At 37.3% G+C, this 27,558-nt stretch overlaps 1 protein-coding gene across 10 annotated transcripts in view; it reads left to right on the forward strand.

Moving 5' to 3' along the window:
- HNRNPC (heterogeneous nuclear ribonucleoprotein C) overlaps positions 1 to 25,999 on the forward strand; it is a 56,865-nt gene extending 30,866 nt beyond the window's left edge. For 7 of the 10 annotated variants that reach the window (XM_086710206.1, XM_025918991.2, XM_086710210.1 and 4 more), the window contains 6 exons: positions 2,711 to 2,825; positions 3,422 to 3,469; positions 24,315 to 24,475; positions 25,014 to 25,127; positions 25,370 to 25,530; positions 25,630 to 25,999. In XM_086710206.1, the coding sequence (XP_086566332.1) occupies positions 2,711 to 2,825; positions 3,422 to 3,469; positions 24,315 to 24,475; positions 25,014 to 25,127; positions 25,370 to 25,530; positions 25,630 to 25,713 (683 nt within the window). In that variant the 3' untranslated portion in view covers positions 25,714 to 25,999. The remainder of the gene's footprint in view (positions 1 to 2,710; positions 2,826 to 3,421; positions 3,470 to 24,314; positions 24,476 to 25,013; positions 25,128 to 25,369; positions 25,531 to 25,629) is intronic. The other 3 variants (XM_025918994.2, XM_025918992.2, XM_025918993.2) reach the window with 3 other exon arrangements.
- The last annotated feature ends 1,559 nt before the right edge of the window (positions 26,000 to 27,558 follow it).

The raw sequence follows: 27,558 nt of genomic DNA on the forward strand, positions 1-27,558 counted from the left end.
TAAGAGAATATATACTTAAAACACATCTGAATTCAGACTAGCAGCTTACTTCCTTAGACTGCAGATCTAGAGGCTTGATAAAATTCAGATACTATTTATTTTGGTGAAAATATTACATGGACCGTGTTCTGTGTTTTATATTACACCACATCAGGTGACCTAATATGGTCCCATTTTTAGTGATGTTAAGGATAATTTGTGGGTTCTGAGTTTACATCCTGACACATCAATGATAAGGTTTCCCATCAGTTTTTAACTTTAATGGTGATTATCCAGTGATGATTACTGCCTACGTATTTCATTAGGGCTTGCAAAATAATTTTTCTAAACTGATATCTAGCAATCATTAAATATAATCATTGCTTAATAATATAAACTTATATTTTAGCTTTTTTTATTTTTGGTTTTTTAATTTTTTTTTAACGTTTACTTTTTGAGAGAGTGAGAACACGGGAGCAGGGAGGGGCAGAGAAAGAGGGAGACACAGAATCCGAACCAGACTCCAGGCTCTGAACTCAAGAGCCGTGAGATCATGACCTGAACCAACGTCGGACACTTAACCTACTGACGCACACAGGCACCCCTAGCCTTTTTAAAAAAAAAAAAAAAAAAAAAAGCTCTAGGGGGTGCCTGGATGACTTTGTGAAACCTCCAACTCCTTAATTTCTGCTCAGGTCATGATCACATGGTCGTCGTGAGTTTGAGCCCTGTATTGGGCTCTGGGTTGACAGTGTGGAGTCTGCTTAGGATTCTTTCTCTGTTTTCTCAAAGTGGATAAATAAAAAGGTAAGCTCTGTTCTACACCCAGCATGGGTTGAAGAACTTGCAACCCCAAGTACAAAAGTTGCATGTTCTACCAACTGAGCTAGCCAGGCATCCCCATAAACTTATATTTTAAATTGATACATTTTCGTGCATTGCAAATCATTCCTTAGAGCTTAAAATATTTCTTCTGTGGCCAGTGGATCACCTTCAAATTGGTTTCTATGTCCTTGAGACACCTTACTCTTGTAATATTTTATTGCATCTTTAACTTTCTGGCATCACAAGATATTTCAGGTCATCTGATAGATTTCTTGACCTAAATCTCGATTTGCCCCTTTTTTCTAGGAGCCTTGGCTCCTTTAAATGGCACTTACATAGAAACCATGATCTGTACACTGAGAGTGTTTATTATTGTTGAATTTTTAATAGCTTCTGTCTAGTTTCAGCGGGAAGAATAGGAGCACCTTGGTTTTTAGAAAACAAAACATACTTTTGTGCATTGTGCCACAGTTTTAAAATAAGTACGCCTATTAGGTTTTGTTTTGTTGTGTTGTTGTTGTTGTTTTTACCAAAATTAAGATTATTAAAAGCAATTTTAGCTTTTAGTTTCTTTTTATTAGTATATATCCTATTCTGGATATCAACACAGTACTATAGTTTAAATCATCACTTGAAATAATTCTTCTATAAGGTTGTGTAATTAGCATGATACATAGTTTATTGTTTTTGTTTTAGAAAATTTTTAAAAACTATATTCTCAACAATAAATGTTAAAAATTGAAAATGAGTTTAGTGAACTAAGAACTGAAGATTATTCATAAATGTAGTGGTGCTCAGCAGGTAGTGTACTGAAATTCTGTTTTTCGGTTGGTCATTTGATGAACTGAGTTTTGGAGAGCTGGTTTTTGGCAGATGTATTCTTAATTAGAATAAGAAAGCAATCATTAATTCTTTTGTTAGACAGTGGGTAACGGTAAACAGCTGGCCATGTTGGAATATGTGTTTTAAAAATGACAAGGCAGGGGCGCCTGGGTGGCGCAGTCGGTTAAGCGTCCGACTTCAGCCAGGTCACGATCTTGCGGTCTGTGAGTTCGAGCCCCGCGTCAGGCTCTGGGCTGATGGCTCAGAGCCTGGAGCCTGTTTCCGATTCTCTGTCTCCCTCTCTCTCTGACCCTCCCCCGTTCATGCTCTGTCTCTCCCTGTCCCAAAAATAAATAAACGTTGAAAAAAAAATTAAAAAAATAAAAAATAAAAAAAAATAAAAATGACAAGGCATATGGAAACTAGGGCTTTTCCTTTGTTCCCTTATTTCCCTTTTCTTTTTGTTCATGTAACAGTTGCTAGGCAGTTTAGTCTGCATAATATATATTTTTTTAATGTTTATTTAGAGAGAGAGAGAGAGTGCAAGCTGGGAAGGGGTAGAGAGAATCCCAGGCAGGCTCTACGCCCAGCACAGAGCCAAAGTAAAGAGTTCGACACTTACCCAGTTGAGCAACTCCACGTGCCCCTGCGTAGTATTTCTTAACCAATTTTTATTCATCTTTACAGCTGATTTTATTTGTAAGGGGAATGAGAATTTGAGGGTACCATACTCCATATTCATGAATTGCTGTATATTTTATGTCTCTGAGCTCACTCACTCATTCCTAATATATGCTCTGAATAGTGAGTTTTAGTGGCAGTTGAGGGTAGAAGGTACCAAAGACAAACCTAATGTTTTATGTATAATGAATACTTTGTTACAGAACAGAGGACAAAGGAATGAAAGACTAAGTCTTAGCCTTATAAAAATTCATGAGCCCCTTTTATCTAAGGAAAGATGAGATACGGTGTTAGTCCTTTGTTGACTTATATACTGTGTACGCATTTTAAAACTAGTTTAAGATCTACCCTACCCCACCCAGAGTTGTCATTAAAGTTTTTGTCTTTGTTTTTGCTTTTTCAGATATTAATCTGGCTGCAGAGCCAAAAGTGAACCGAGGAAAAGCAGGTGTGAAACGATCTGCAGCGGAGATGTACGGGTCAGTACCAGAACACCCTTCTCCGTCCCCTCTACTCAGGTCCGGAACTTTATTATTTATAACTGCATTGTGTCCATCAGTGGGCATCTTCTCTATCTGTTTTCTGGATGTGGGGAGGGTTAACTGTAGTATGTTTTATCTGTGTAAAAGTGATGCTTTATTAATCTTGTATTAGTATACCTCCTTTTCGCCCATTTCCCAGAGAATTATTAGAATTCCCTGAGGTTTTTACTTACTAAAGAGCAGTTTGATATTTTTAACATAAAATGAAATCCTTCAAGAGGAATTGTTTAGTTTAAGAAGCTGGGAAATAAGAAAGGGAAGGAGGGTAGCATAAGAATGTTTGGTTTATTGTTGTATTTTTCAGTGTTCCTGTATTAGCTGTTAATGTTGTATGTTGAAATTGTAGCATACTTGTGCCTAAATTTGCAAATTGGCTGCTGCATGTCCAGTGGCCTCTAAAATGATTGAAATTTTAGTGATTTGTTTGAATCATTGGATATTATTCCATGCTAATCTCTTGATCTGTTTGTTATGATTGGTTTTGCATGGTTTTTGTTTTTGTTTTTCCCATCTACTGTTGTAAATATACATCAGCAGCTCCAAATTAATCCTTTTTGGTATTTGTTTTTCAGCTCCTCTTTTGACTTGGACTATGACTTTCAACGAGATTATTATGACAGGTATGTTAAAGGTGTTTTGTTTTGTCTATTCTGGTTAAAAGCCATTTAAGTAAGAATCATTTTATTGTTCAATTTTGTAACAAACATTCCCTTTTGTAGTAATGAGCAATAAGCAGGTTGTCCCGAGTCCCCCCTTTATAAACAAAATGAAAAATACTTTCTTACAAATTGTCAGAGGTAGATGAGGGTGGTGTTTTTGTTAGTTTCAAAGAATCAGTTTATATATGGTCTGGGCATAAGGGGACATGTCCATTGTTTTGTTTGAATATGTATGCCAGATAGAGAAGTAAGGATTCATTGACTGCTAAATGAGGAAATAGAACTTAATTAGCATTTCCATGCTCTCTTCATTTTGTCCCTGTCACATACTTGCCATTTGGCTTTGCTTTGTAGGGGATTACAACAAATTTTTTTTTTTAAGATCCCTAAGTCTCCTTTGAGTAAACCAACTAATACAAAACAGGATACAGTGAGCATACGTAAACAAATTAACAATATGCGCTCCAGACACCTGGGTTGTTAGCTCAATCGGTTGAGCATTCGACTTGATCTCCACTCAGGTCATGACCTCATGGTTCATGGGATTGAGCCCTGTGTGATGCTCTTTGCTGACCGCTTAAACTTAAAAAAAAAAAAAAAAAAAAAAAAAAAACCTCTCCTTGAAGGACATTTTAAGAATTTGTGTTAGGAGGTAAAAGGTGTTGAAGACTTGCCGACTGGGGATGGTGGTAACACCTTTCTAAAAGACAAGGAGGTTGGAATAATGGTTGGAGAGTGTGTGAGTGTGTGCGTGCACGTGCATGGGCACATACCTTTAGAAAAGCAGTATTACTTGTTGGAGCATGCTGAGAAATAAAATAGGAATATATGTGGATAGGCATAGGTTATGGAAGGTTATAAATGATTCAGACCTGCTGATACAGGAATTAGTTCTTGGGGAATGATATAATACACAAAAGATATCAGTATCATACTAGCATTCTGATAACAGTTTTCATTAACATTAAAAAATTAGTTTTATTTGGTTTCCTGCTTTTAAAATTATGCATCATATGGAAGTGTATGGTGTATGCTGATACATTGGACTTGATCTAGTAAAAATTTTTCTTTGGTGTTTTTCATCTTTGGATTTCAGTATTCCAATGATTAGTATAATGTTAATATATAAGAAAATTAAATTTCTGCTTTGGGAGTAAAAGTAATAGCTTTCTTGATTTGGGAATAGCTTTTTTTCACACATGAAAAACTTTTGAACTGAGTTGATGAGTCATGCTAAGGCAGTTGGGTAAAGGATTATCAAGTCAGCCAGTAAACACCTGTGTAAAGATCTGAGCGTGTATGTTTTTTCTGTTTGAGAAATATATGGGCTGCGGTAAGCTAGTCATTAATAGGCCAAAAAGAATTAAGAATGGAAACATAGTTTGGGCCTACATTGTTAAAAGTGTTTGAATGCCATATTAAAATTGTGTGAGTATTCTTTGTGCATCGTCAGTATAGCTATTTCATTTGTCCTTAGTGATTTCTTCATATTTTTATGTCTATTTATGTTTGAACACATATTTTGAAAACCATGATGATTTTCATATTTTGGAAATACTAAAATACAAAAGAGAGATCTGGGCATCTCTTTGCTCCTAAAAATGTGATCAATGGTTGGGTGACTTCAAGGGACAGAGAGAGACCTAATGAGTTTATCTGAAGCAGCTGCCCTTTACTCTCTTAAAAAAATACTCATGCCCAACTATACCTGTAGGGATTCTTATACATATGGTCTAGATAGATGCTTGAGTGTTGGTGTATTTTTCGTAATGCTTCTCAAGAGATTTTGATGTCAAAAGGTTGAGAATCCTTGATTAAAGGATGAGGAAGTAGTTTTGTTTCTTTGATTCTTACCCTATTTCTTTGTCTATGAATCTCTTTAGAAAAATTCTACTACATTTATATATGTATGTATAATTTCTGGGGTATCCTGGACACTGGCACAAATAACTCCTGTTTTAAATTTAGTACATAGAGAATTAACGTGTACAATCCTAACTTCATGACAGTAGTCCTCTAAAGTTTTACTTTTAGTTGTCTTGGTGAGGCAGCAAAACATTGACCATTTCTATCATGCCACTATAAGTATGTTTGGAAAAGTTTTTTTTTTTTTTTAAACGTTTATTTATTTTTGGGACAGAGAGAGACAGAGCATGAACGGGGGAGGGGCAGAGAGAGAGGGAGACACAGAATCGGAAACAGGCTCCAGGCTCTGAGCCATCAGCCCAGAGCCCGACGCGGGGCTCGAACTCACGGACCGCGAGATCGTGACCTGGCTGAAGTCGGACGCTCAACCGAGTGCGCCACCCAGGCGCCCCTGGAAAAGATTTTTTTGAGTGAGGAATTTTGGATGAGTTACAGTATCAACAGCAAGGAATAGTAAGGAAATTTAGATGTTTGCAGAAGTACCTTCAAATTTCTTGCCACTGCTCTTTGATCCTAAAAATTAGTGGCGGTGTCACTGTTGACCTCATTCTTCAGTTTTTCAAGAGGCAAGAGAATACCTTTAATTACTCTGGTGTATTTGCTTGGTATTAATAGAGTTTCAGTGAAAAGTAGTATTTTCTTCCATTCTAATCTCAGCCAATGGAAAAAGCCTTATGATGACTGATGGAGCAGCCAGGTAGTAGCTGGTAAAGAGCGGATTCAAGTATAGTACTGAGGTCTATAATGAGAAAATACATTTAGTCAGGCATAGAGAAACTAGTCAGGAAAATTGCATTAGAAAATCTCACTGAGGGGCGCCTGGGTGGCTCAGTTGATTAAGCGTCCGACTTCTGCTCAGGTTATGATCTTGCAGACCATGAGTTTGGGCCCCGTGTCAAGCTGCGTTTTGACAGCTCAGAACCTAGAGCCTGCTTCAGATTCTCTCTCTCTCTCAAAACTTAAAACAAGGATTGGGGCGCCTGGGTGGCGCAGTCGGTTAAGCGTCCGACTTCAGCCAGGTCACGATCTCGCGGTCCGTGAGTTCGAGCCCCACGTCAGGCTCTGGGCTGATGGCTCAGAGCCTGGAGCCTGTTTCCGATTCTGTGTCTCCCTCTCTCTCTGCCCCTCCCCCGTTCATGCTCTGTGTCTCTCTGTCCCAAAAATAAATAAACGTTGAAAAAAAAAATTTAAAAAAAAAAAAAAAAAAAAAAAAACTTAAAACAAGGATTAAAAAAAAATTTTTTTTTTTAATCACACTGAGAAGTCATTGTGAAGATACTTATTTGGAAAGTTAAGATTTGTATTAATTGTCATAACAACATAGTGGTCCTAAATCAACTATGTTGGATTCTTTATTGAAATAGGTTATTGATAATGGCTCTGAGATGAGCTGAAAGCTCTGAATCTTCCTATGTAAATGGGTTAAATTAGTGTTTATTTAAACCTTTTAGTTATACCTTTAAGAACATAAGATTCACACAGATATTTCAAGACCTAAAATCGGCATTTCTTAATTAGCTTTCTGGGATCTTGAGTTCTACTTATTTTTATGGTAGAGAGGTAGCTGATCTAGAGCCTATAAAAAAAGAACAATTGAAGAATCCCAAGACCTAATATTTAGCAAAGAAATTTTTGACTGAAGTCCTATGTAATCTCAAGTTTCTTATCCCTAATATGGAAATAATCTTACTAATAGAGTTGCTATGAAGACTAATGGAAACATGAAAGACTAGAAATTGCATTATAAATGTGATGACTCGCAAATATAACTGTTTACAACCAATCAATAGAATTCCCAGTCTTTAGAGCATGAGCATTCATTCCTGTTAATTATCAAGATCTTCACATTTCTTATATGCAAAGTTGCTGCAAGTTACACTTCTGGATTATCAGAACGAAGGGAATTGTGGATACCCCTCCAATCCTCTTCCCCAGAAAACTAACATCTCTAGCGTACTCCAGTTCTCTTTAGGTGTGACAACCGTCTTCTCAACTTTAATGCATATTGAAATGCTTAGTATTTTCTAGTGTTTTCTGGACCTCTTTTTAATGGTTAAAAGATTGCTTTTATAAACATAATCACACCGCCATACTTAATATTAATCTCATCAGTTTTTCATAGATCTCATTTTGTGGGTTATACTTTGTGTTGTTAAGCATGTTTCAGTGCCACCTGTATTTGTGAACTGGTGGATAGATCTGCAGGCTTGATCAGATTTCAGGTTCTATCTTCTTTTTCTTTCTCACCCCCCCCTCCCCCCACATGAGGGAGTATGTTGGGAGTAGTGGGGAAGGAGCCCAGAATACTTCATAGAGGTATTGTGCACTTTAATCATTAACCTGATTTGGCAGAAATTTTAAGAATACAGGAGGCATTGGGTGTTTTATAAGAAGAAACACTTTAGATATCAGGAAATAGATAATTAACACTTTTGTTAGAATTAGAGTCACTTTGGTTTTTATTGTTTTGTTTTGAGAGCCCTCTCCTACCTGTGTTGTATTTTGTTTGGGGATGTGTGATCAAGACCCAAGGATTGTAAAATACTCTTTATCTTTAAAACTGGAGGGCAATCAAACTTTAAAACTTAAACCAAGTTACTTATATTTTAGTATTTTGTCTCCTGAGGGAGACAACAGGATCAAATTCTATAGCCTTAATGCTGCCACCTGCACTGCAGTAATATTACTGATTTTAATTCAGGGTGTGGGTGGAAAAATACAAAACTGTTACCTGTGATCATTTTTTTTTTTTTTAACATTTATTTTTGAGAGAGAAAGCACCAATGGGCGAGGGGCAGAGAGAGTGGGAGACACAGGCTTCAGGCACCGAGCTGTCAGCACAGAGCCCGACGTGGGGCTTGAACTCACGGACTGCGAGATGCCCTGAGCTGAAGTCGGACGCTGAACCGACTGAGCCACCCAGGCACCCCTACCTGTGATCATTAAAGCTTACTGTAGTGTGAATGAATTCTTAGTACATTTTTGCTGTTGGCATAACAGGAATGCTGCTGTTTTTCCAACGTTAACTACATGTGTTTTGTTAATATTTTAGCATTTTTACAGTTATCAGATTTTGCATCTTTTTTTTTTTTTTTTTTTGAGAGAGTGAGAGCACAAGTCGGGGAAATCAAGAGTTGGATGGTTTACTGAAGTGAGCCACTCAGGCACCCCCAGATTTTTCATCATTAAGATGAAATTATTATTATTATTATTAGTTTTTTTTCCCAAAAGTTACCTCTTTCATTAGGTAGGTCTGAATATTTGGTCTGTCTTTTGTTCTTAAGACCATTCCTAATTTTATAGGCTTTGGAAGTTTGGGGATGAATTTTTAACATAAAATTACTGATATATGTGGAACTACCATTTTAGATAGATGTATTAATGTTTGACGGACACTGTCAACTATTTCATGTATGCTGTAAACTGTATTATATATAGTTTAGAATTACCTAGAAATTCATTAACCAACACATTTTTCTGGTAGGATAGAAGCCCAAAAGTAGCTTTTTGTTTTAGGATGACTATTCGTGGGCTTCTATGTATAAAACAAAGGGAATTACATAAGTCTTGCCTTGTGCAGAACATACTGTTTGTTGATTTTGAAAGCCTGAAAACCTGGGGGTGCCTGGGTGACTCAGTTGGGTAAGCTTCTGACTTCAGGTCATGATCACACAGTCTATGAGTTCAAGCCCCACTCGGAGCCTGGACCCTGCTTCGGATTCTGTGTCTCTCTCCCTCCCTCTCTGCCCCTCCCCCTGTTGTATTTTGTCTCTCAAAAAAAAATCAACATTTAAAAAAAGTTTTTTTAATCCTGAGAACCTGTAAGATTCTAGCAGAGATCCAGTTTTTGTTGTGTCCTGTTGAGAATCATGTTGCTTCTAGGAAAATTGTTGCTAAAGGACTCCTTATGTGAGCAGTTGCTTTGAAATACTTAGAAGTGATTTTTCAAATTCTTTAAGTTTTATTTATTTACATAATCTCTACACCCAACATGGGGCTCGAACTCACAACTCTAGGATCAAGAGTTGCATGCTCTTCCGACTGAGCCAGCCAGATGCCCTGTTTTTTAGTTTCTTAAAATTTATTTTTAATTTTAAGGTTTACATTTGTGTCACAAAGATTTAGTGTTTTCTTAAGTATAAAACCGTATCCATTTTTTGAAAAATTCTGGAATTCTTTAGATTTTTGTCAGTTGTAGGCCCACTTTTCTTTCCCTTACAAGATCCCTGATGAAATTATTCTGGAATTACATAGTGGTAATGATTGTAGAAGTTTGTGTGTGGAGGGTGTTTTTTCTGTGGTATGTGAATCATATGTTAATATAAATTGGAAAAAAAAATACTCCATTATGGACAGCCAAGTAATTCTTTCTCAGTCATTTCTTCTATAGAAACTTGGGAGCACAGAAAGCAATAAGGGTTTATTAGGTTTGACAGTAGGCTACAGTATAAAAGTGAAGACACAATAAACCTAGTAGCAAAAGATATGGTAATAAGTAACTTATCACACATTACGTATGGGCCATGAATAATAATGTAAATAGTGTATAAGTGACTGGACTGTAAAAGTTCTTACATGAGAGCTTTTTCAGAGTGCTAATACTGCTTCATATCTAAATATATTAAGTAAATATGCCCTTGCACCGTGAATAGAAAGAGGAATGGAGTACATCAACTCACATCAAATACAACACATGGATGACAAGCAGTATGTTATCCAATGAAGAAGCTATTGTAGGAAGCACAATATTATACAGTGAAGACAGTGATGTGGAATTAATATTGGCTGCTATGTGTCCTGCATTTGTACAGGATTGTGTCATAGAAAGACGAGTTGTGTTTCCCGTTGTGGAGCTCTGCACTCTCTTCACATTTAAAGATCCCCAGGTAGTTTCACAAAGTGCTATTTTTGAACTTATCTTTGATACTAAGTATCAAAGGTTTGGAGGCAGATAGAGTAAAGGTACAGTGGTAAGTATCCCTGGTTATATTTGGAGAAACAGCCTGGTATAATTGCAAAGAGTGGTTGTTGTAAAAGCCTTTTATGGTCTATTAGGGAGTTGTGTCCTGCAGGTAGAGAGGTCTTAGAAACTGCTTCATGGATAGAAAAGAGAAAGTGGAGGGAAAAAAAAGATGTATTAAGTAGTTAACATTGTAAATGTTGGAATGGAGAAGGAGGTACAGGAATTTCTGGGGTAGACTGGTCTTGGTATAATTTATTGAGTTTAAAGTTAAATGTTTTGTAGGGAGAAAAAAATGATGTATAGCAGAGATCTTTTATGACTACAGTTATACCATTAAAAGTTACATGAAAGGGATGTTGGAGGGTTTGAGTTGTTTGAATTTTGGGGAACAATTTTACTGTTAATATTTATGTTAGAGCTCTTTTTTAGGAACATATCCTGGTAGACTGTAGAACAGCAGTTGAGGTGAAGTACAGTTGTTAGGGGAGTTTCCTTTGAAATGCAAGACAGGTGAAAGCGGCTAACAATCATATTAAACTAATATTTACCCCTTATTTGTTCTAAGCACCCAGTTTTAGGTTTTGGTTAGTAAGTTAAAGAAATACTGACTACAGGAGCACCCAAATGGCTCAGTAGGTTAAGCGGCAACTTGGCTCAAGTCATTATCTCCTGGTCTATGGGTACAAGCCCAGATTGGGCCCTGTGCTGACAGCTCAGCCTGGAGCCTGCTTCAGATTGTGTGCCTTTGTCCCTCTCTGCACCTCCTCTGCTGCTGCTCTGGGGTCTATGTCTCTCTCAAAAATAAATCAACATTTAAAAAAAAAAAATACCACAGATTAGAGGATACTTCCACCACCACCCCCCCCCGCCATGTTCTTGGGATTAGTGGGGCTGTCATCCTGCCTCCCTCCCTTTTTCCATTTTTCTGATATTCCTGAGTAACACTAGACCTGAAGGAAGAACACCTGAAATATTTTAGGTTTTGAAGAACTGATTTAGACCATCTGCTTGGAAAGGCCTGTGATTCAGAGATAAGAGGGTTCTTAGCTACTTGGAAAAGCTAAGGGACACCTCTGTAGATGTGATTTTAAGCATAAGGTGAAATTTTGCATTTGCTAAGAGCCCTTCTGTTGGTTTTATCTTTTGCATGGAAACCTCATTGCCAGGAAGATTTTAGTTGAGGACATCAATTAGTACAAGTATACTCTCAACATAAACCTGCTATTACTGACTTAAAATTTTGACAGTATATTCTTTATTTCACTTCGCTTTCATTTCGGGTTGTTTATGTTTGTTGTGTCTTGGACTCTTAATAACTAGGTGGGAAGTATTTCTTTTGCAGGGGAAGCATTTGACTTGGTCAGAGAATCTGCTATATGGCTCTGAATTAAGTGGTGTTCTGGTTATGACCTCTAATGCAAAATTAGCCACTGCTGTTTTAGGATTCTACTTCATGATATTCTTAATCCAGGTAGACTTTGTCAAGCTCCTTGACATCGGTTTTTTTTTTCTTTTTTAAAAATGTAGCTTTATTGAGACAGATGTATAATATATAACATTATAAAATTTTTTTAACGTGTACAATTCAATTTAGTATATTTAGAGTTGTGCAGTCACGATCATGATTTAATTTTAGAATATTGCATCACCCCAAAAATAAACACCTTACTTATTATCAGTCATATCTATTCTTCTATCCCTAGGCCTGCCAACTACTAATCCATTTTCTATCTATAGATTTGCCTATTCTGCACATTTTATATCAATAGATTCATATAATATTTGTCTTTTATGGCTGGTTTCTTATACTTTATAGTTCATAATTCATCTATATTTTACCATTTGTTAGTACATCATTCCTTTTTATATTCCATTTTTATGGGTGATAACCACATTTGGTTTACCCATTCATCAGTTGCTGAATAATTTGATATGTTTCTACATTTTGAATAATGTTTTTGTGGACATTTGTATGTACATTTTTGCATAGACATGTGTTTTCATCTGTCTTGGGTACATACTAAGAGTAGAATTGCTGGCTGTAATGGTATTTCATTTTTAACCTTTTGAGGAACCTGCCATACTATCTTTACAAAGCAGCTGTACCATTTTGCATTCCTGTCAGCCATGTATAAAGGTTGCACTTTTCTTCACATCCTTGCCAACACTTACTTTATTACCTGTCCTTGTTATTTAACTATAGTAGTTCAAGTTTGAATAATGTTATCCCGTTGTGGTTTTGATGTGCATTTTCTTACAAACTAATGACGTTGAGGGGCACCTGGCTGGCTTGGTCAGAAGAAAGAGCACAGGACTCTTGATCTCGGATTGTGAGTCCATGCCTCACATTAGATGTAGTGTTTACTAAAAAAAAAATAAAATAAAAAATTATGGTGAGTAATCATGGGCTTATTGGATATCTATTTTTAGAAAAATGTATTCAGATCTTTTGCTTATTTTTATATTGAGTTTACTTACTGAGTTGTAAGGCTTCATATATTAAAGATACAAGTCTTGATACAACATCCAATACTGACATTTTTGATATTATTACTGTTTTTAGTTTTTTATAGTTTCACGATTCTGCTTTGTGATCACAGGAGATGTGTTAACTACCGTTTTATACAAAGAACCTTTAGGTTTATTTAGTTTGAGAGAGCAGGAGAGAGACAGGAAGAGAGGGAGGTGTAGAGTATCCCAAACAGTCCCTGTGCTGTCAGCGCAGAGCCCAACACAGGGCTTGATCTCAAAAACGGTGAGATCATGACCTGAGCTGAAATCAAGAGTCACTCTGGTACCCCACAAATGAATTTTGAGCAGTGTTTCAATATGAGAATTGTAATGACTAAGGATTGCTCTTCAGGCAGGAAGTTAGAGAACCCAGACTGCAGTTTTGAAATAAAGCTACAAGGAATTTGAAGGAATATCCAGGAAATCAGTCTTTCAGGGAAAGATACATAGGATAAGATGATAATTTAATCTCCTCTTAAAGACTGTAATCCCAGGAATAAGAGGAAAAGGTCCACCAAATATAGTTTGACTTATTCAGGCAGATCAACTTTTTTCCCAGGACTTTATTACTTTATAGTAATAAATGTGTTACTATTGTGAGATTGATTGGGGCTTAAGAAGGGAAATAGGTTAATATTGTAAAAAACATATATAATTGCAAGAGAAAGTTACTACTGGAATTTTTTTGCAGGTGAATTCCTTAACAGCAGGTATGACCTGATAGTCTCATCACATCCCATTATAGGCACAGGATCTGATTTTTATTTTGGGGTAGATTATTTAGCTTTTCCAATAGTTTTCATACAGCTGGGGGAAAAGCAGATTAGTGCTTTTGGCTTTCCAGCTATAAAGATAGGTTTGATTTGTTGCATGCTGATAGTGTGATTTGTGACAAATCTTTCCTAGAGGCTAGTTTAGGAGAGGCATTGTTGTGTTCACCAGGGATACTATAGTGGAAAATAAATGGTCTCAGAGAAGGTAGGTTGAACACATAAAAGCATGTTAAGGCATCTTTAGCTTTTATGAAATGAGATGAGAAGACAGTGGGGAGAGTTGAACTGAGGAGTGAGAGAATCTTATTTGTATTGTAACAGGATTAGTCTGATTGTAGATAATAAGTGGCTGATAGAAGTAGCTAGATAAACAATCATTTGGGAAAGTACCCTGGGAGGTAGACTTGGAAATGGTAAGTAGTAGGTGAATTTTGAAGTTAATAAAGACCAATTCACTTACACATCACTGTGAAGGCTAAGAGAGGAATCAGATGTCACCAAAGTTTGGCCTGCGCAACTAGCGACTTGGAATTTGCAGAAATAGTGATAGAAGAACATAGGGGAAACTAGGTTGAGGAGTGACTATCGCAGATTGGCCATTGACATGTTTATTAGACATGTTTATTATTGAGAGATGTTATATAGGCAGTTGTTTATGTGGAGAGATAGTAGTTGTCTGCTCATAGGTCACAAAACCACAATACTGGGTGAGTAGAGACAGAAAATAGAGATCATTAGAGCACTGCAACTATTAAAAACTAGGGAGATGAGGAGTGAGTTCAAGTGATTGAAAAATGCCATAAAAAAAAGCTGGGGCATCAGGGTGGCTCAGTTGGTTAAGTGTCCGACTGCAGCTCAGGTCATGATCTTGGGGTTTGTGGGTTTGAGCCCCATGTTGGGCTCTGTGCTGACAGCTCGGCGCGTGGAGCCTGCTTCGGATTCTGTGTCTCCGTCTCTCTCTGCCTCTCCCCCACTTGTGCTCTGTCTCTATCAAAAATAAAGAAAATGTAAAAAAAGAAAAAAATTTTTAAAAAGCTGGACAAAAACCAGAAGCATGAAGTGTCCCAGCTGTGTGAATATGTATTAAAAGAGTAGAAGGATTAACTACAAATGTTAAGTAATATGAAGATCGAGAAATGCGGGGATCATTGGTGACTTGACAAGGGTAGGTTTGGGTAATGGTAGGGGCAGAAATTTTACAAAGAAGTTCAAGAATGGAAAGAAATTGAAGACCTCAATAGGATACCTTTTTATATATAGCAGACTTTACTCTTTCAGTGTATTATTTTAACAAACATAGTATATTCAAGTTACAGTATCTACCAGGATATCAAGATACAGATAGATCATGCTTCTCACAAATTCACCATGAAACTTTTTCTAGTCAGTTTCTCCACCCTATTCCTAGCAACCACAAGTCTGTTCTCAGACAACTCCTTAAAGGAAATTTCATTGTAAGCAAAAGAAGTGTACCCTTTGACCTGGATGTAAATTGAGAATATAGGAATGAGTGGTCTTACATGTTCTTAACATACAGTTTATAAACAACATTTGTCATAAATACTGTTTTGTAATTTCAGCTTTATTAAAAAAAAATTTGACAACACCTACAGTTTATTATCTTTGGGAAAGACCCAAAATGATATGTGGGGAAGTGTATGTGTTAACATTATGACAAATGAATAATGTTATAATTTTGGCGGAAATTGTGTCAATTAAAGATGGTCACCTGGATATAAAGCTTCCTAAGCAGAAGCAAAGACAGATTAAAATTTTTTTCTTTTTTTTTTTTTTTTAATGTTTATTTATTTTTGAGACAGAGGCAGACAGAGCATGAACAGGGGAGGGTCAGAGAGAGAAGGCGGCACAGAATCTGAAACAGGCTCCAGGCTCTGAGCTGTCAGCACAGAGCCCGACGCGGGGCTCGAACTCACGGAGTGTGAGATCATGACCTGAGCCAAAGTTGGCCGCTTAACCGACTGAGCCACCCAGGCGCCCCTAAAATTTTTTTTCTTTTTCTTTTTTTTTTTTTTTAATTTTTTTTTTCAACGTTTATTTTTGGGACAGAGAGAGACAGAGCATGAACGGGGGAGGGGCAGAGAGAGAGGGAGACACAGAATCGGAAACAGGCTCCAGGCTCTGAGCCATCAGCCCAGAGCCTGACGCGGGGCTCGAACTCACGGACCGCGAGATCGTGACCTGGCTGAAGTCGGACGCTTAACCGACTGCGCCACCCAGGCGCCCCTAAAATTTTTTTTTTTTTTTTTTTTTTTTTTTTTCTTAACATAGTCTTGGATCCGGTACTGTTTCTGAAAGGATTGATCAAAGCAACCTTACATATTGCTCAGATTATTTTTCATTTAGAAAGTTTTGAGATGAATTTTCAAATTGTCTTTCCTGGAAACCTCTGGTTTTGTGTTAACAGCTTTCCAAATGAATTTGTCAAGACAAATCACTGTAATTTTAAGATGCAACTTTTTACTTTTTTTAATATATAAAACTGGATGCATCCTGAAATGAGTATGTGCAATTAATTTTTTCCTTCTCTTTGAGAGTTGCAAATAAATCAGTCAAGCAATTTTTAATCAAATGTATCTTTGAATTTGCAAAAATACTCGTAAGTGTTAAACCAACAATTCTTTGTGAAAGAAGATTATAGAGCCAGTTGTTCATTGACAACTTTGGTTCTACGTATACAGGGGCTGTCTATGTATATGTCTATATTCTAAGCAGGAATGCATGTGGTGTTCTCAACCTTGATCATTGTTCTTTGGGTAGTGTTCTTTAAAAAAAAGGTAGTTAGGTAATCTTTGTTTTCCTTTAATTACAAAATAGTTTTTTTTTTTTTTAAGTTTTTAACGTTTATTTATTTTGAGAGAGAGCACATATCTGCGTGAGCAGGGGAAGGATAGAGAGGAGAGAGAATCCCAAGCAGGCTGATACTGTCAGTGGGGAACCTGTTTGGGGTTTGGTCCCTTGGGGCTTGATTCCAGGACTATGAGATCATGACCTGAGTCCAAATCAATAGTTGGACGCTTCACCCACTGAGCCACCCAGCCATTATATATGAATTGATCCTGTGCAGCATACTGGTTTGTCCTTCAGTCCCTTTACCATTAATATGAGTAGGGCTTGCTGTTTTTCCACTGTCCTACAAATCTGTATCCTTAATGGGCCATTGGATAAAGGCAACATGAAGAAAGTTAAGGAATACAAAGTACAACCATGCAAATTTATATTGGTAATTGGCACTCTAACCATAAATTGTATTAGGGAAACAAATTTAACAGTTGCATTCACTTCAGTCCTTCTCTGAAGAAGACTCACTAAGGCAGCATATTTGTGGAAAAACTCCTTGCTACTAAGGTTTAGAAATTGTCTCTTACTGGGCCTCCTGGGTGGCTCAGTTGGGTAAGCATCTGACTCTTGATTTTGGCTCAGGTAATGTTCTCACAGTTCGTTAGTTCAAGCCCCACATTAGGCTCTACACTGACAGTGCAGAAGAGCCTGCTTGAGATTTCATTCTCTCTCTCTCAAAATAAATACACATAAAAATGATTTTAAAATTATCTTACTTTAGAAATAAAACAAGTTATAAAAATTTAGCTAGTTGATTTATTTTTAGGCACAAAAGCAAGCATTCTTACAACATGAAAGGTTTTTTGGGATCTGTTTTTGGTATGACATAGTTTCATATTTACATTTTAATGTAAATCTGAATTAAACGCGTTACAGATACATTTTTAACCCCCCCCCCCATTTCTTATATAAAGCAAAGTCAGTGGCATACTCATGTATTTATTTAAGTTTGTTTATTCTTGAGAGAGAGGGAGAGAGAAAGAGAATCCCATGCAGGCTCCACACTGTTAGCATGGGGCTCGAACCCACCAACTGTTGAGATCATGACATAAGCTGAAGTCCAGTGCTTAACCAGCTGAGCCACCCAGGCGCCCTATCAGTAGCCTACTCATAAGTCTTTGAGATTTAAATAAATATATACTATTGAAATTACATTAGGATGAACTTAAAGTTTTTTTTCCTAAATTCTTAAATTCTAGTTGGTTAAACACAGTGTAATACTGGTTTCAGGAGTAGAATTTAGTAATTCATTACTTACATATAACATCCAGTGCTCCTAACAAGTACCCTTGATACTCCTCACCCATTTAGCCTACCCCCCAAACTCTGCCTCCATTAGCCCTCAGTTTGTTCTCTATTGTTATAAAGTTTGCCTCCCTCTTTTTTCCCCCTTTGCACGTGTTCATCTTTTTTCCCTAAATTCCACATAAGTGAAATCATATATTTCTCTTTCTCTGACGGTCTCTGTCCATGTCATTGCAAATGGCAAGATTTCATTTTTTTGTTTATTTTGAGAGAGAACGCACGTGGATGAGGGGTAGAGAGAGGAAGAGAAAGAATCCCAGGCAGGCTTCCCGCTGTCAGTGTGGAGCCCAGCACGGGGCTCAGTCTCATGGTTCGTGAGATCATGACCTGGGCCAAAATCAGAAGTCAGACACTTAACTGACTGAGTGCTCACACCAAGACACCCCAGGATTTTTTGATGGCTGAGTAATATTCTAGTGTGTATGTGTACCACATTTTTATTGATTCATCAGTCAGTGGACACTTGGGCTCTTTCCATAGTTTGGCTATTGTTGATAATGCTACTATAAACATCAGGGTGCATGTACCCCTTTGTATTTTTGCATTCTTTGGAAAAATACATATTAGTGCAATTGCTGAATTTTAAGGTAGTTCTATTTTTAACTTTTTGAGGAACGTCCTTACTGGTTTCTAGAGTGGCTGCACCAGTTTGCATTTCCACCAGCAGTGTAAAAGGGTTCCCCATTTTCCACATCTTCACCAACATCTTTCGTTTGCTGTGTAATTAATTTTAGCCATTCTGACAAGTGTGAGTTTGTACCTCATTGTGGTTTTGATTTGTATTTCCCTGATGATGAGTGATGTTGAATATATTTTCACGTGTGTGTTAGCCATTAGGATGTTGAGTAAAAATTTTGGTTTTTATTTATTTGTGTACATGTTAAAATGAATTTTATGCTACAGTGTTTAATTGTGCATTTAAGGTAACTTGATTATGTTAATTCTATCACATTAAAAATGAATAACATGATTTTATTTATTTATTTTTTTAATAACATTTTTTTTTTTAATTTTTTTTTTTCAACGTTTATTTATTTTTGGGACAGAGAGAGACAGAGCATGAACGGGGGAGGGGCAGAGAGAGAGGGAGACACAGAATCGGAAACAGGCTCCAGGCTCTGAGCCATCAGCCCAGAGCCTGACGCGGGGCTCGAACTCACGGACCGCGAGATCGTGACCTGGCTGAAGTCGGACGCTTAACCGACTGCGCCACCCAGGCGCCCCTAATAACATGATTTTAAAAGTCTGAGGGGTTGCACTGTCTGTAGTCTAGTGAAAAAGTTTTGGTAGTCTTAAAGATAATGGAAAATAGTTACCTAAATCATTCAAATATGTTTTCATAGAAGCTCTTTTTTTTTTTTTTTTTTTTTAACGTTTATTTTTGAGACAGAGACAGAGCATGAACCGGGGAGGGGCAGAGAGAGGGAGACACAGAATCGGAAGCAGGCTCCAGTCTCTGAGCCATCAGCCCAGAGCCCGACGCGGGGCTCAAACTCAACGGACCGTGAGATCATGACCTGAGCTGAAGTCGAATGCTCAACCAACTGAGCCACCCAGGCACCCGCATAGAAGCTTTTATAAAAAGTGGGAAACAGAGGTGCCTGGATGGCTTAGTTGGTTAAGTGTCTAACTTACGCTCAGGTCATGATCTTATGGTTCATGAGTTTGAGCCCTGGATAGGTCTCTGCTGACATCTTGGAACCTGCTTCAGATTCTGTGTTTCCCTCTCTATCTGACCCTCCCCTGCTTGCTTGGGTGCTCTCAAAGTAAAACATTTAAAAATTTTTAAGAAAAAAAGTGAGAAAGAAATATTCTTTTCAAATTCTCAAAGATACCAATTGCTGAAGGCTTTGGTTCTTGAATAGTTTTTAAGATTCTGGTATTCATTAGTATCAGTCGTCTTGTGTAGTGCAACGCTTAGCTTCAGTCTACACCATCCAAAGATAAAGTAAAATTTGTAAAGTCCTTTTCTACAAAACCATGCAGAATGTAATGTAAGGTGTGTATTCTGAAGGTTTACCCTGGATAAATCGTTGGGAAACCTGTAGTTAAAGGTTGTAGATTGTCATAGGAGAGTACACTGACAAGAATCAAACTCAGGACAGTTAATAGGTCTTCACTTAGGGCTTTAGTTTAAAAAAACTAAGTGAATTGTTAGTGTGCTAGTTTCTGTGTAGAGTCATTGTGGGTACAGAGTTTGAGGTATCTGTCATCAACTAGTAATTACTGGAACTAGGATGGAAAAAAATCACTTTTGGCTCTTAAACTCTATACATAATATTTGCTATTGTGTCACATTGATTTCCATGGTTTCATCTAGATCTATCCAATAGATTACTTCTATTTATTCATCAGGATTTTGTTCCTGTCACTTTCTTAAGATCATGCCTTTTGTATAACATGGATTGTACATAATTTCCCCTGTATTTCTCTAAATTGAAGCACGTTTTGAGGTGTCTAGCTAGCTCATTCAGTGGAGCGTTATGACTCTTGGGCTCATGATTTTGAGCTCCATGTGTGGTGTAGATTACCTAAAAAAAATTTTTTTTTAGTGAATTAGAGCACATTTCTTAGAAATGAGCAGTCATTTTAGATTTGGTCCTGATTTGCTTAAGTAGAATGGAAGATTCCTCTCGTTTCTGCCTCAGTGATTTTTAACCTTATTGGGAATAGGTACATTTGTAGAATTTTAGCAGTTTCAGAGATGCTTACACATTCCAAAGCCCAAACAACATGGTAGCCTATAAAATCAATCCTAGGAAAATCAAAGGTAAGCAGGAAGAAACACCATCTTGAAATCCCATTATAGATCATAATGAAGCAGAAGAAAATACCTAACACTTGAATGACTTTTTTAACATATTTGTGGGCCTAAGATATCTGGCAGTTATTTCCAGAATTGATAATTTGATAATTAATATTAACCTAAACCATCATTTTTAATCTATCTAAATTTTTAAGACCTGAAGGCAGGTATGGTACATTAAACAAATTCAGGAGAATATAGGTATTTACTAATATATTCTAGTTGTTTCTGCTTTGGTAGTGATTGAAATTTAATACTATTAATCAGGGTTTTTGAGACCCAAAGATCACTTTTACATCTAAGCATTTAATAAGCTTGACTCTCACTGTTGAGAACTGAGAGCAAACTGAGGGTTGATGGGGGGTGGGAGGGAGGAGAGGGTGGGTGATGGGTATTGAGGAGGGCACCTTTTGGTATGAGCACTGGGTGTTGTATGGAAACCAATTTGACAATAAATTTCATATATAAATTAAAAAAAAATAATAAGCTTGACTCTCTAAACTTCATTTATTTAAGATTTTTATTTTTAAGTAATCTCTACATCCAACATGGGCTTGAACTTAACCCCAAAATCAAGAGTCACACGCTAGACTAAGCCAGCCAGGCGCCTCTATAAACTTTTATTTTTATTTTATTTCTTTAAAGTTTATTTATTTTGAAAGAGCAAGAGCGAGCAGGAGAGGGGCAGAGAGAGAGAATCCCAAACAGACTCCTTGCTGCCAGCACAGAGCTGGCTGGACCTGGGGCCATGACCTGAGCCAAAACCAAAAGTCTGACACTTAACCAACTGAGCCACCCAGGCACCTCTGTAAACTTCTAAAGTTTATTTATTTATTTTTGAGAGAGTAGGGAAGGGGGAAGAGAGAGAATCCCAGCCTAGAGCCCAATCCAGGGCTTGAACTCATGAACGGAGATTATGACCTGTGCCCAAATCAAGAGTCAAGGCACTTAACTAACTGAGCCACCCAGGCATCCCTAAACTTTTATTTTTAATAAATGACTTGTTAGGCGTATGTTTTGCTTAGAGATTAGGACAGAGTTCCTTTGTCTTATCTGTTCAGATAATTAGCTGGCTCATGTGTGATCAGAAGTGATTTAGGTTTTTTTTGTTGTTTTGTTTTTTTTTTCCGGTATTTTAATTACCTTTTTATTCTGGCTAGATTTTATACTGACACTTAATGTCCAGATTGCTGGTTTATGGGGCAGTCATAACCCGTTTAGGGTTTCTAGTGCTTTTTCCTTTGGTAATAGTGAAACTTGTATGAAGGCTTTTTAAGGACTTGGGCTTTATCAATTATCAGTAGGGGATCAGCACATGATGTTCATCTTAATAAGGTTTTCTTGTGGGGAAAATGGTTACTTAAATTTGTAGCTGGTTTTTGAAGGTGTCATACTCAGCTTTGTATTTCCTATCCCTTTGACCTTGAGGGTTATCATAGTAGGTATGGTTTTCTTCTCATGTTTTCAGTCATACACTTTGAGATTTTACAAGGAAGGTCTACTTAAACTTACTTCTTCCTTAGAGTTTTTCAAGAGTTCATTTTTGTTTGAGTAGCAGTTAAGTTCCATGGCACTAAAAGCCATTCAGCACTAACAGTTTATCTTCCAAAATACACTTTTGTTCTGAAAATTGGAGCATTTGACTTGAAAACTGCATTTCTTTCCTTATTTTCATTATCGATTTACCTGCATTGCGTGAAATTGTGTATTTCCAGTGCGGTGAAGTATAAGGAATGTGAACTGGCAAGGTCTTTGGTTTGGAGACTTGTGCCAATGACAGTGAGTAGGTTGGTTAGGAGGGGTAGGTTAGATCTCTGAATCCAACAGGATTGGGCCATGAGTTGTTTCATGGCCAAAGATAATGGATTAACTCACCATCATTGACTGAAACTGCTTTTAAAGTATCTTCTTCCTCATTAACAAAATTGTCTACTGAGCAACAACCTCTGTAGAAGCACCAATACCTCCCTACCTTCTAAATCATACATTTTCTTATTTCCTGGAGCTCAAACATAAAAGTGATCCTTAAGGGGTGCCTGAGTGGCTCAGTCAATTGAGCATCCTACTCTTGGTTTCAGCTCAGGTCATGATCCCAGGGTCTTGGGATTGAGCCCTGCACTGGGCTCTGCACTAAGTGTGGAACCTGCTTAAGATTCTCTCTCCCACTCGTCTTCTTTCACACTCACGTTCTCTCTCGAATAAAAAATTGTTTTTAATAGAGCTTAAAAACAAGAATTATGAGCACTTCAGTAACTCTTAACATCATTTTTCACTTAGGAAATCAATAACTGCTGTGTTTCAAGGGTGGTCTTGACTGAAAACTGCTTAAGTGAAAATTTAGTTGTGCCCTCACTTGTTTGGCAATGTACATGTGCTCTTTCTTAATTTAGGAAAATGTTCCTGTGATAGCTACTCCTAGGAAAAACTAAAATACTACTATGTTAAAGTATAATGGAAACATTTTATATTAAATTGGGTTGAGGAGAAGAAAATTCTCTGAAAGACCATATAAAATCACTGTTTTCACTACCAGGAGGATTGAAACCTTAGAGATTCAGAGATTAGCCACTAATGAAGTATATTACAGGGAGAGTCCACATATATGAATTACATAATTTTAATACATCACATTTGCTCCTTAAAACTTTGGAAGTTAGGCAGAGCAGCACTTGGTGTGGGTAGTTTTCGTATGGGCCTTGAAATTAAGTTAGTTACTAAAAAGGTGCAGAACTAGAATTGTAAGATTTTTTTCCTACTGCTATGTCTTACCTTCTTATGCTGCCACAGTATTTTGTAAAAATGACATGGAATGTAGAGATTTTCTAAAACTGATACCCATGGAAGAAGCTTTTTGTTGTGCTTTGAATTTTCTCTTTACAAATTGTAGAGCCATACTTCCCCAATGGAAGAACCAACTGAGCAACCAGTGTCTGTATTTGAGAGCTGAATGCATGCTGGGCATTGGATTTAGGCACTAGTGAATAGCAAATAAGACAGACAATATTCTCCATCTTGTTGTAACTGAGTACATCTTATGTTTAAATGTTGTTAGAATTGATCATGGCTTTTTATACACAACAAACACATTTGAATGGCTCTTTGTTTTTATAGTCCTAAGCTGGTTAATCTTGGCAGTTTTGTGTGGTTCATTCTATTATCACAAACTAGTTAGCAGTAATGATTTATCTGTATAATTCTGTGGATAATAAAAATCAGGGATTTAGCTAACAGTAAATATAACACTGTTGGCAGATACCAGTAATTGTAATCCCTTCTTGTGAGAACTTTATTTGGGATTGTTTTTATGTTTGTTTTTTGAGTTATATATTATGTGTTGTGTTACTATGTATTGTAACACGTATAAAAAGAGATCAATATAGACTATTCATTATAAAAAGCAGTGCTTTATTGATACTGCCCTAGTACAAAGGAGGTTTTTATGTCCATCCCTTAAGATCAACCAACTATCCTTGGGTATGCATCTTCTTGGAGTAGCTGCAGTATTCAAAGCAGCAAAGAAGAAAAGTTTGAAGTGGACTTTTGAATGAAATTAGCCAAAAGAAACAAATAGACAATGAATATTATTCTTGTATAAGATCACTGTTGGGTCTTGCTGACTTAATTTTAGTTGTGAAGGAATTCTGTTTTCTTTTTATCCAATAGGATGTATAGTTACCCGGCACGTGTTCCTCCTCCTCCTCCTATTGCTCGGGCTGTAGTTCCCTCAAAACGCCAGCGTGTATCAGGAAACACCTCACGAAGAGGCAAAAGTGGCTTTAATTCTAAGAGTGGACAGCGAGGATCTTCGTCCAAGTCTGGAAAGTGTATGTATTACTGCAGTTTGGTGATTCTGCTATTTTCTTGTGTTGAAATAGGGAAGTTAGTGCAGCCAATAGTCAATTTTTATACAAATAGCTCCACATTATCAAAACAGTGGAAGAGAAGGCATTGATTCAGGGGCCAATTTAGGCTGCCTTCTATAAGTTACATAAATTACAAGGCCTTGGTAATTTGAAAAAAGTTGCTAGACTTTAGGGAGCTAACTAAGCATTTATAAATTTATGAAATGTGTAGGTCAGTAAAAACAGTACAAAAAATGCTTTCAAATATAATTGAGGTCTTTAGCGGGCCTACAAAAGTAAGATTCTACTGCTAAGTGAGCAGGCACATTAGATGTAGTTTTTAGCTACCCAGCTATAAAACCGAGGGTCCCCACATTACCGGGAGAATATGGTCCTGGCTCCATTTCTCCCCAGTGATCTTCTGGTGGCTACGGCCATATGGTTTAGCTGGGGATGAGTTTGGCAACAGGTAGCTTTCTGGTATAGTTGATTCTAATCTAGAGTTTTGTTTGTATTAAAGTGAAAGGCGATGACCTTCAGACCATTAAGAAGGAGTTGACCCAGATAAAGCAAAAAGTGGATTCTCTACTGGAAAGCCTGGAAAAAATTGAGAAAGAACAGAGCAAACAAGGAGGTAAATGGTTTTCCTGCTTGTTGGGTATAAAGTTGGGTTAGCCACCTAAGATAGTTGAAGGTATATGTTGGAGTAGTGGGATATAAAGCAATTGAATATGAAACTTGGGGAGTTTGAATTGGGAAGGGCATTTGTGTGGGAGGATTTAGGTTTGTGCTGCAGTTCTATGATCATTAGTGGGGATTGTCTACATCCTGTGGACATTACTTGCCCCTAGACAGACTTGTCCTTCTCATCCCCAGTAGAGATGAAGAATGATAAGTCAGAAGAGGAGCAGAGCAGCAGCTCCCTGAAGAAAGATGAGACTAATGTGAAGATGGAGTCTGAGGGGGGTGCAGATGACTCTGCTGAGGAGGGGGACCTACTGGATGATGATGATAATGAAGATCGGGGGGATGACCAGGTGAAAACCACGGGAAAGGAAAGAAAGAGGTGGTGGAGGGGGGATCAGGGACACATGGAGTGCCTCTAACTCCATCCTATTTGTGTCTGTTTCTCACAGCTGGAGTTGATCAAGGATGATGAAAAAGAGGCTGAGGAAGGAGAGGATGACAGAGACAGCGCCAATGGCGAGGATGACTCTTAAGCACATAGTGGGGTTTAGAAATCTTGTCCCATTATTTCTTTACCTAGGCGCTTGTCTAAGATCAAAATTTTCACCAGATCCTCTCCCCTAGTATCTTCAGCACATGCTCACTGTTCTCCCCATCCTTGTCCTTCCCATGTTCATTAATTCATATTGCCCTGCGCCTAGTCCCATTTTCACTTCCTTTGACGCTCCTAGTAGTTATGTTAAGTCTTACCCTGTAATTTTTGCTTTTAATTTTGATACCTCTTTATGACTTAACAATAAAAAGGATGTGTGGTTTTTATCAACTGTCTCCAAAATAATCTCTTGTTATGCAGGGAGTGCAGTTATTTCCATTCATACATGAGCTCAGTAGTTGTGCTTCCCTAACTGCAAAGGCAATCGCTTTAGTTGAGTAGCACCTGAGAGCAGCTTTGAGTTAGAGGTATGTGTGTTATACCCCACATAAGAGTGCTTATGTGGGGATGTTCAACACAAATGTAACAATGTATTTTTGTGAATGAGAGTTGGCATGTCAAATGCATCCTCTAGAAAAATTAGTGTAATAGTCTTAAGATTTGTTTTCTAAAGTTGATACTGTGGGTTATTTTTGTGAACAGCCTGATGTTTGGGACCCTTTTTTTCTCAAAATAAACAAGTCCTTATTAAACCAGGAATTTGGAGAAAAAAAAAACCTGGTTTTTTATTTTTGTAGTTGATAATTGTTTACTTCCAATTCTTTGTTTCACAGCGGCTTCCACAAAACCCTTAAAATGTACTAAATATATTTTTCTTTGAGTCATAGTCATTATGCATACCAACATACACTACTCAAACGATGTATCATTGGGGTGGGTATTGTGTTAAGGAGACAAGTTACTTAAATTCTTTTGCAGAATGGCTCTTCTTTCCAAATGAAAAGGTTTGGGAACTACATTAAGCCTTTTCATCAGTGTTTTGTGGTCCAGTTGGCACCCTTTTTGAGATTTTTGTTGTGTGCTAAATTGTTTTCTCCTTAAATACATGAGGCTCAGACATGTCAAGATTTTTGGAAAATTGAAACAACTGGAGAACGAAGTTTCTTTTTTCTCCCATTTTATCCTTTTAATTGGTATAGTCCCAGTTGCTTCCTGGATTGAGTCTGTGCCTCACTGTTACTAAAAATAGGAAAGCTCTTTCTTTACTTCTCTTCTATAGTATATAATAACCTTGCAAGGTTACTGAGAACATGTATTTTACTTTAAATTGGTTTAATCCCTGTAAGTAATTTTTGCGCCTTTGCCAATATGATTAAATTGTTGTGATTTTTAGTCACGATACTAATTAGCACCCAAACTTCTAAGGACAGATTTATTAAACAGCTTCTAGATTTGTGATGTTTGCCTAATCCTGAAAGGTCCAGTTTATTTATGTTTTATACTTCAGTTTCCAGCCGAACAGGACAAAAACATGGTTAGTTTAGACTACTATCATTCACACAAACCTTGGATTCCCCAGAAAAGTTGTTGCAACAAGGCATTTGTATCCAGCCTACCAGAAGTCCTGTCCTGTTTATTAGAATTCCATAAATCGTTTTATGTAACAGGTGACAAAGCAGAAAAGAAGGAAGAGCTGAACTGTGGACTGCCTTTGGACCTCATGTCCACAGTACGAAAGTAGCTTTTTACCCACCCTGTTTCTGATCTGACATGATTTCATGTTACACAAACTCCCTTTCGGCACATAACTCCCAACAAGAAAATAAATTGGATGCTTAGAAGAAAGGGACATGGTTCTAAGATGTTAATAAAACCTGTTTAAGGTTATAATGTTAGCCATCAGTACTTAAAAGATAATAGACTAGTCAGGCCAGGCCTAAAAATA

The sequence above is a fragment of the Puma concolor genome, chromosome B3 (genome assembly GCF_028749965.1).
Source record: "Puma concolor isolate L17-30 chromosome B3, mPumCon1.1.hap2, whole genome shotgun sequence".
NCBI classification, from domain to species: Eukaryota; Metazoa; Chordata; class Mammalia; order Carnivora; family Felidae; genus Puma; species Puma concolor.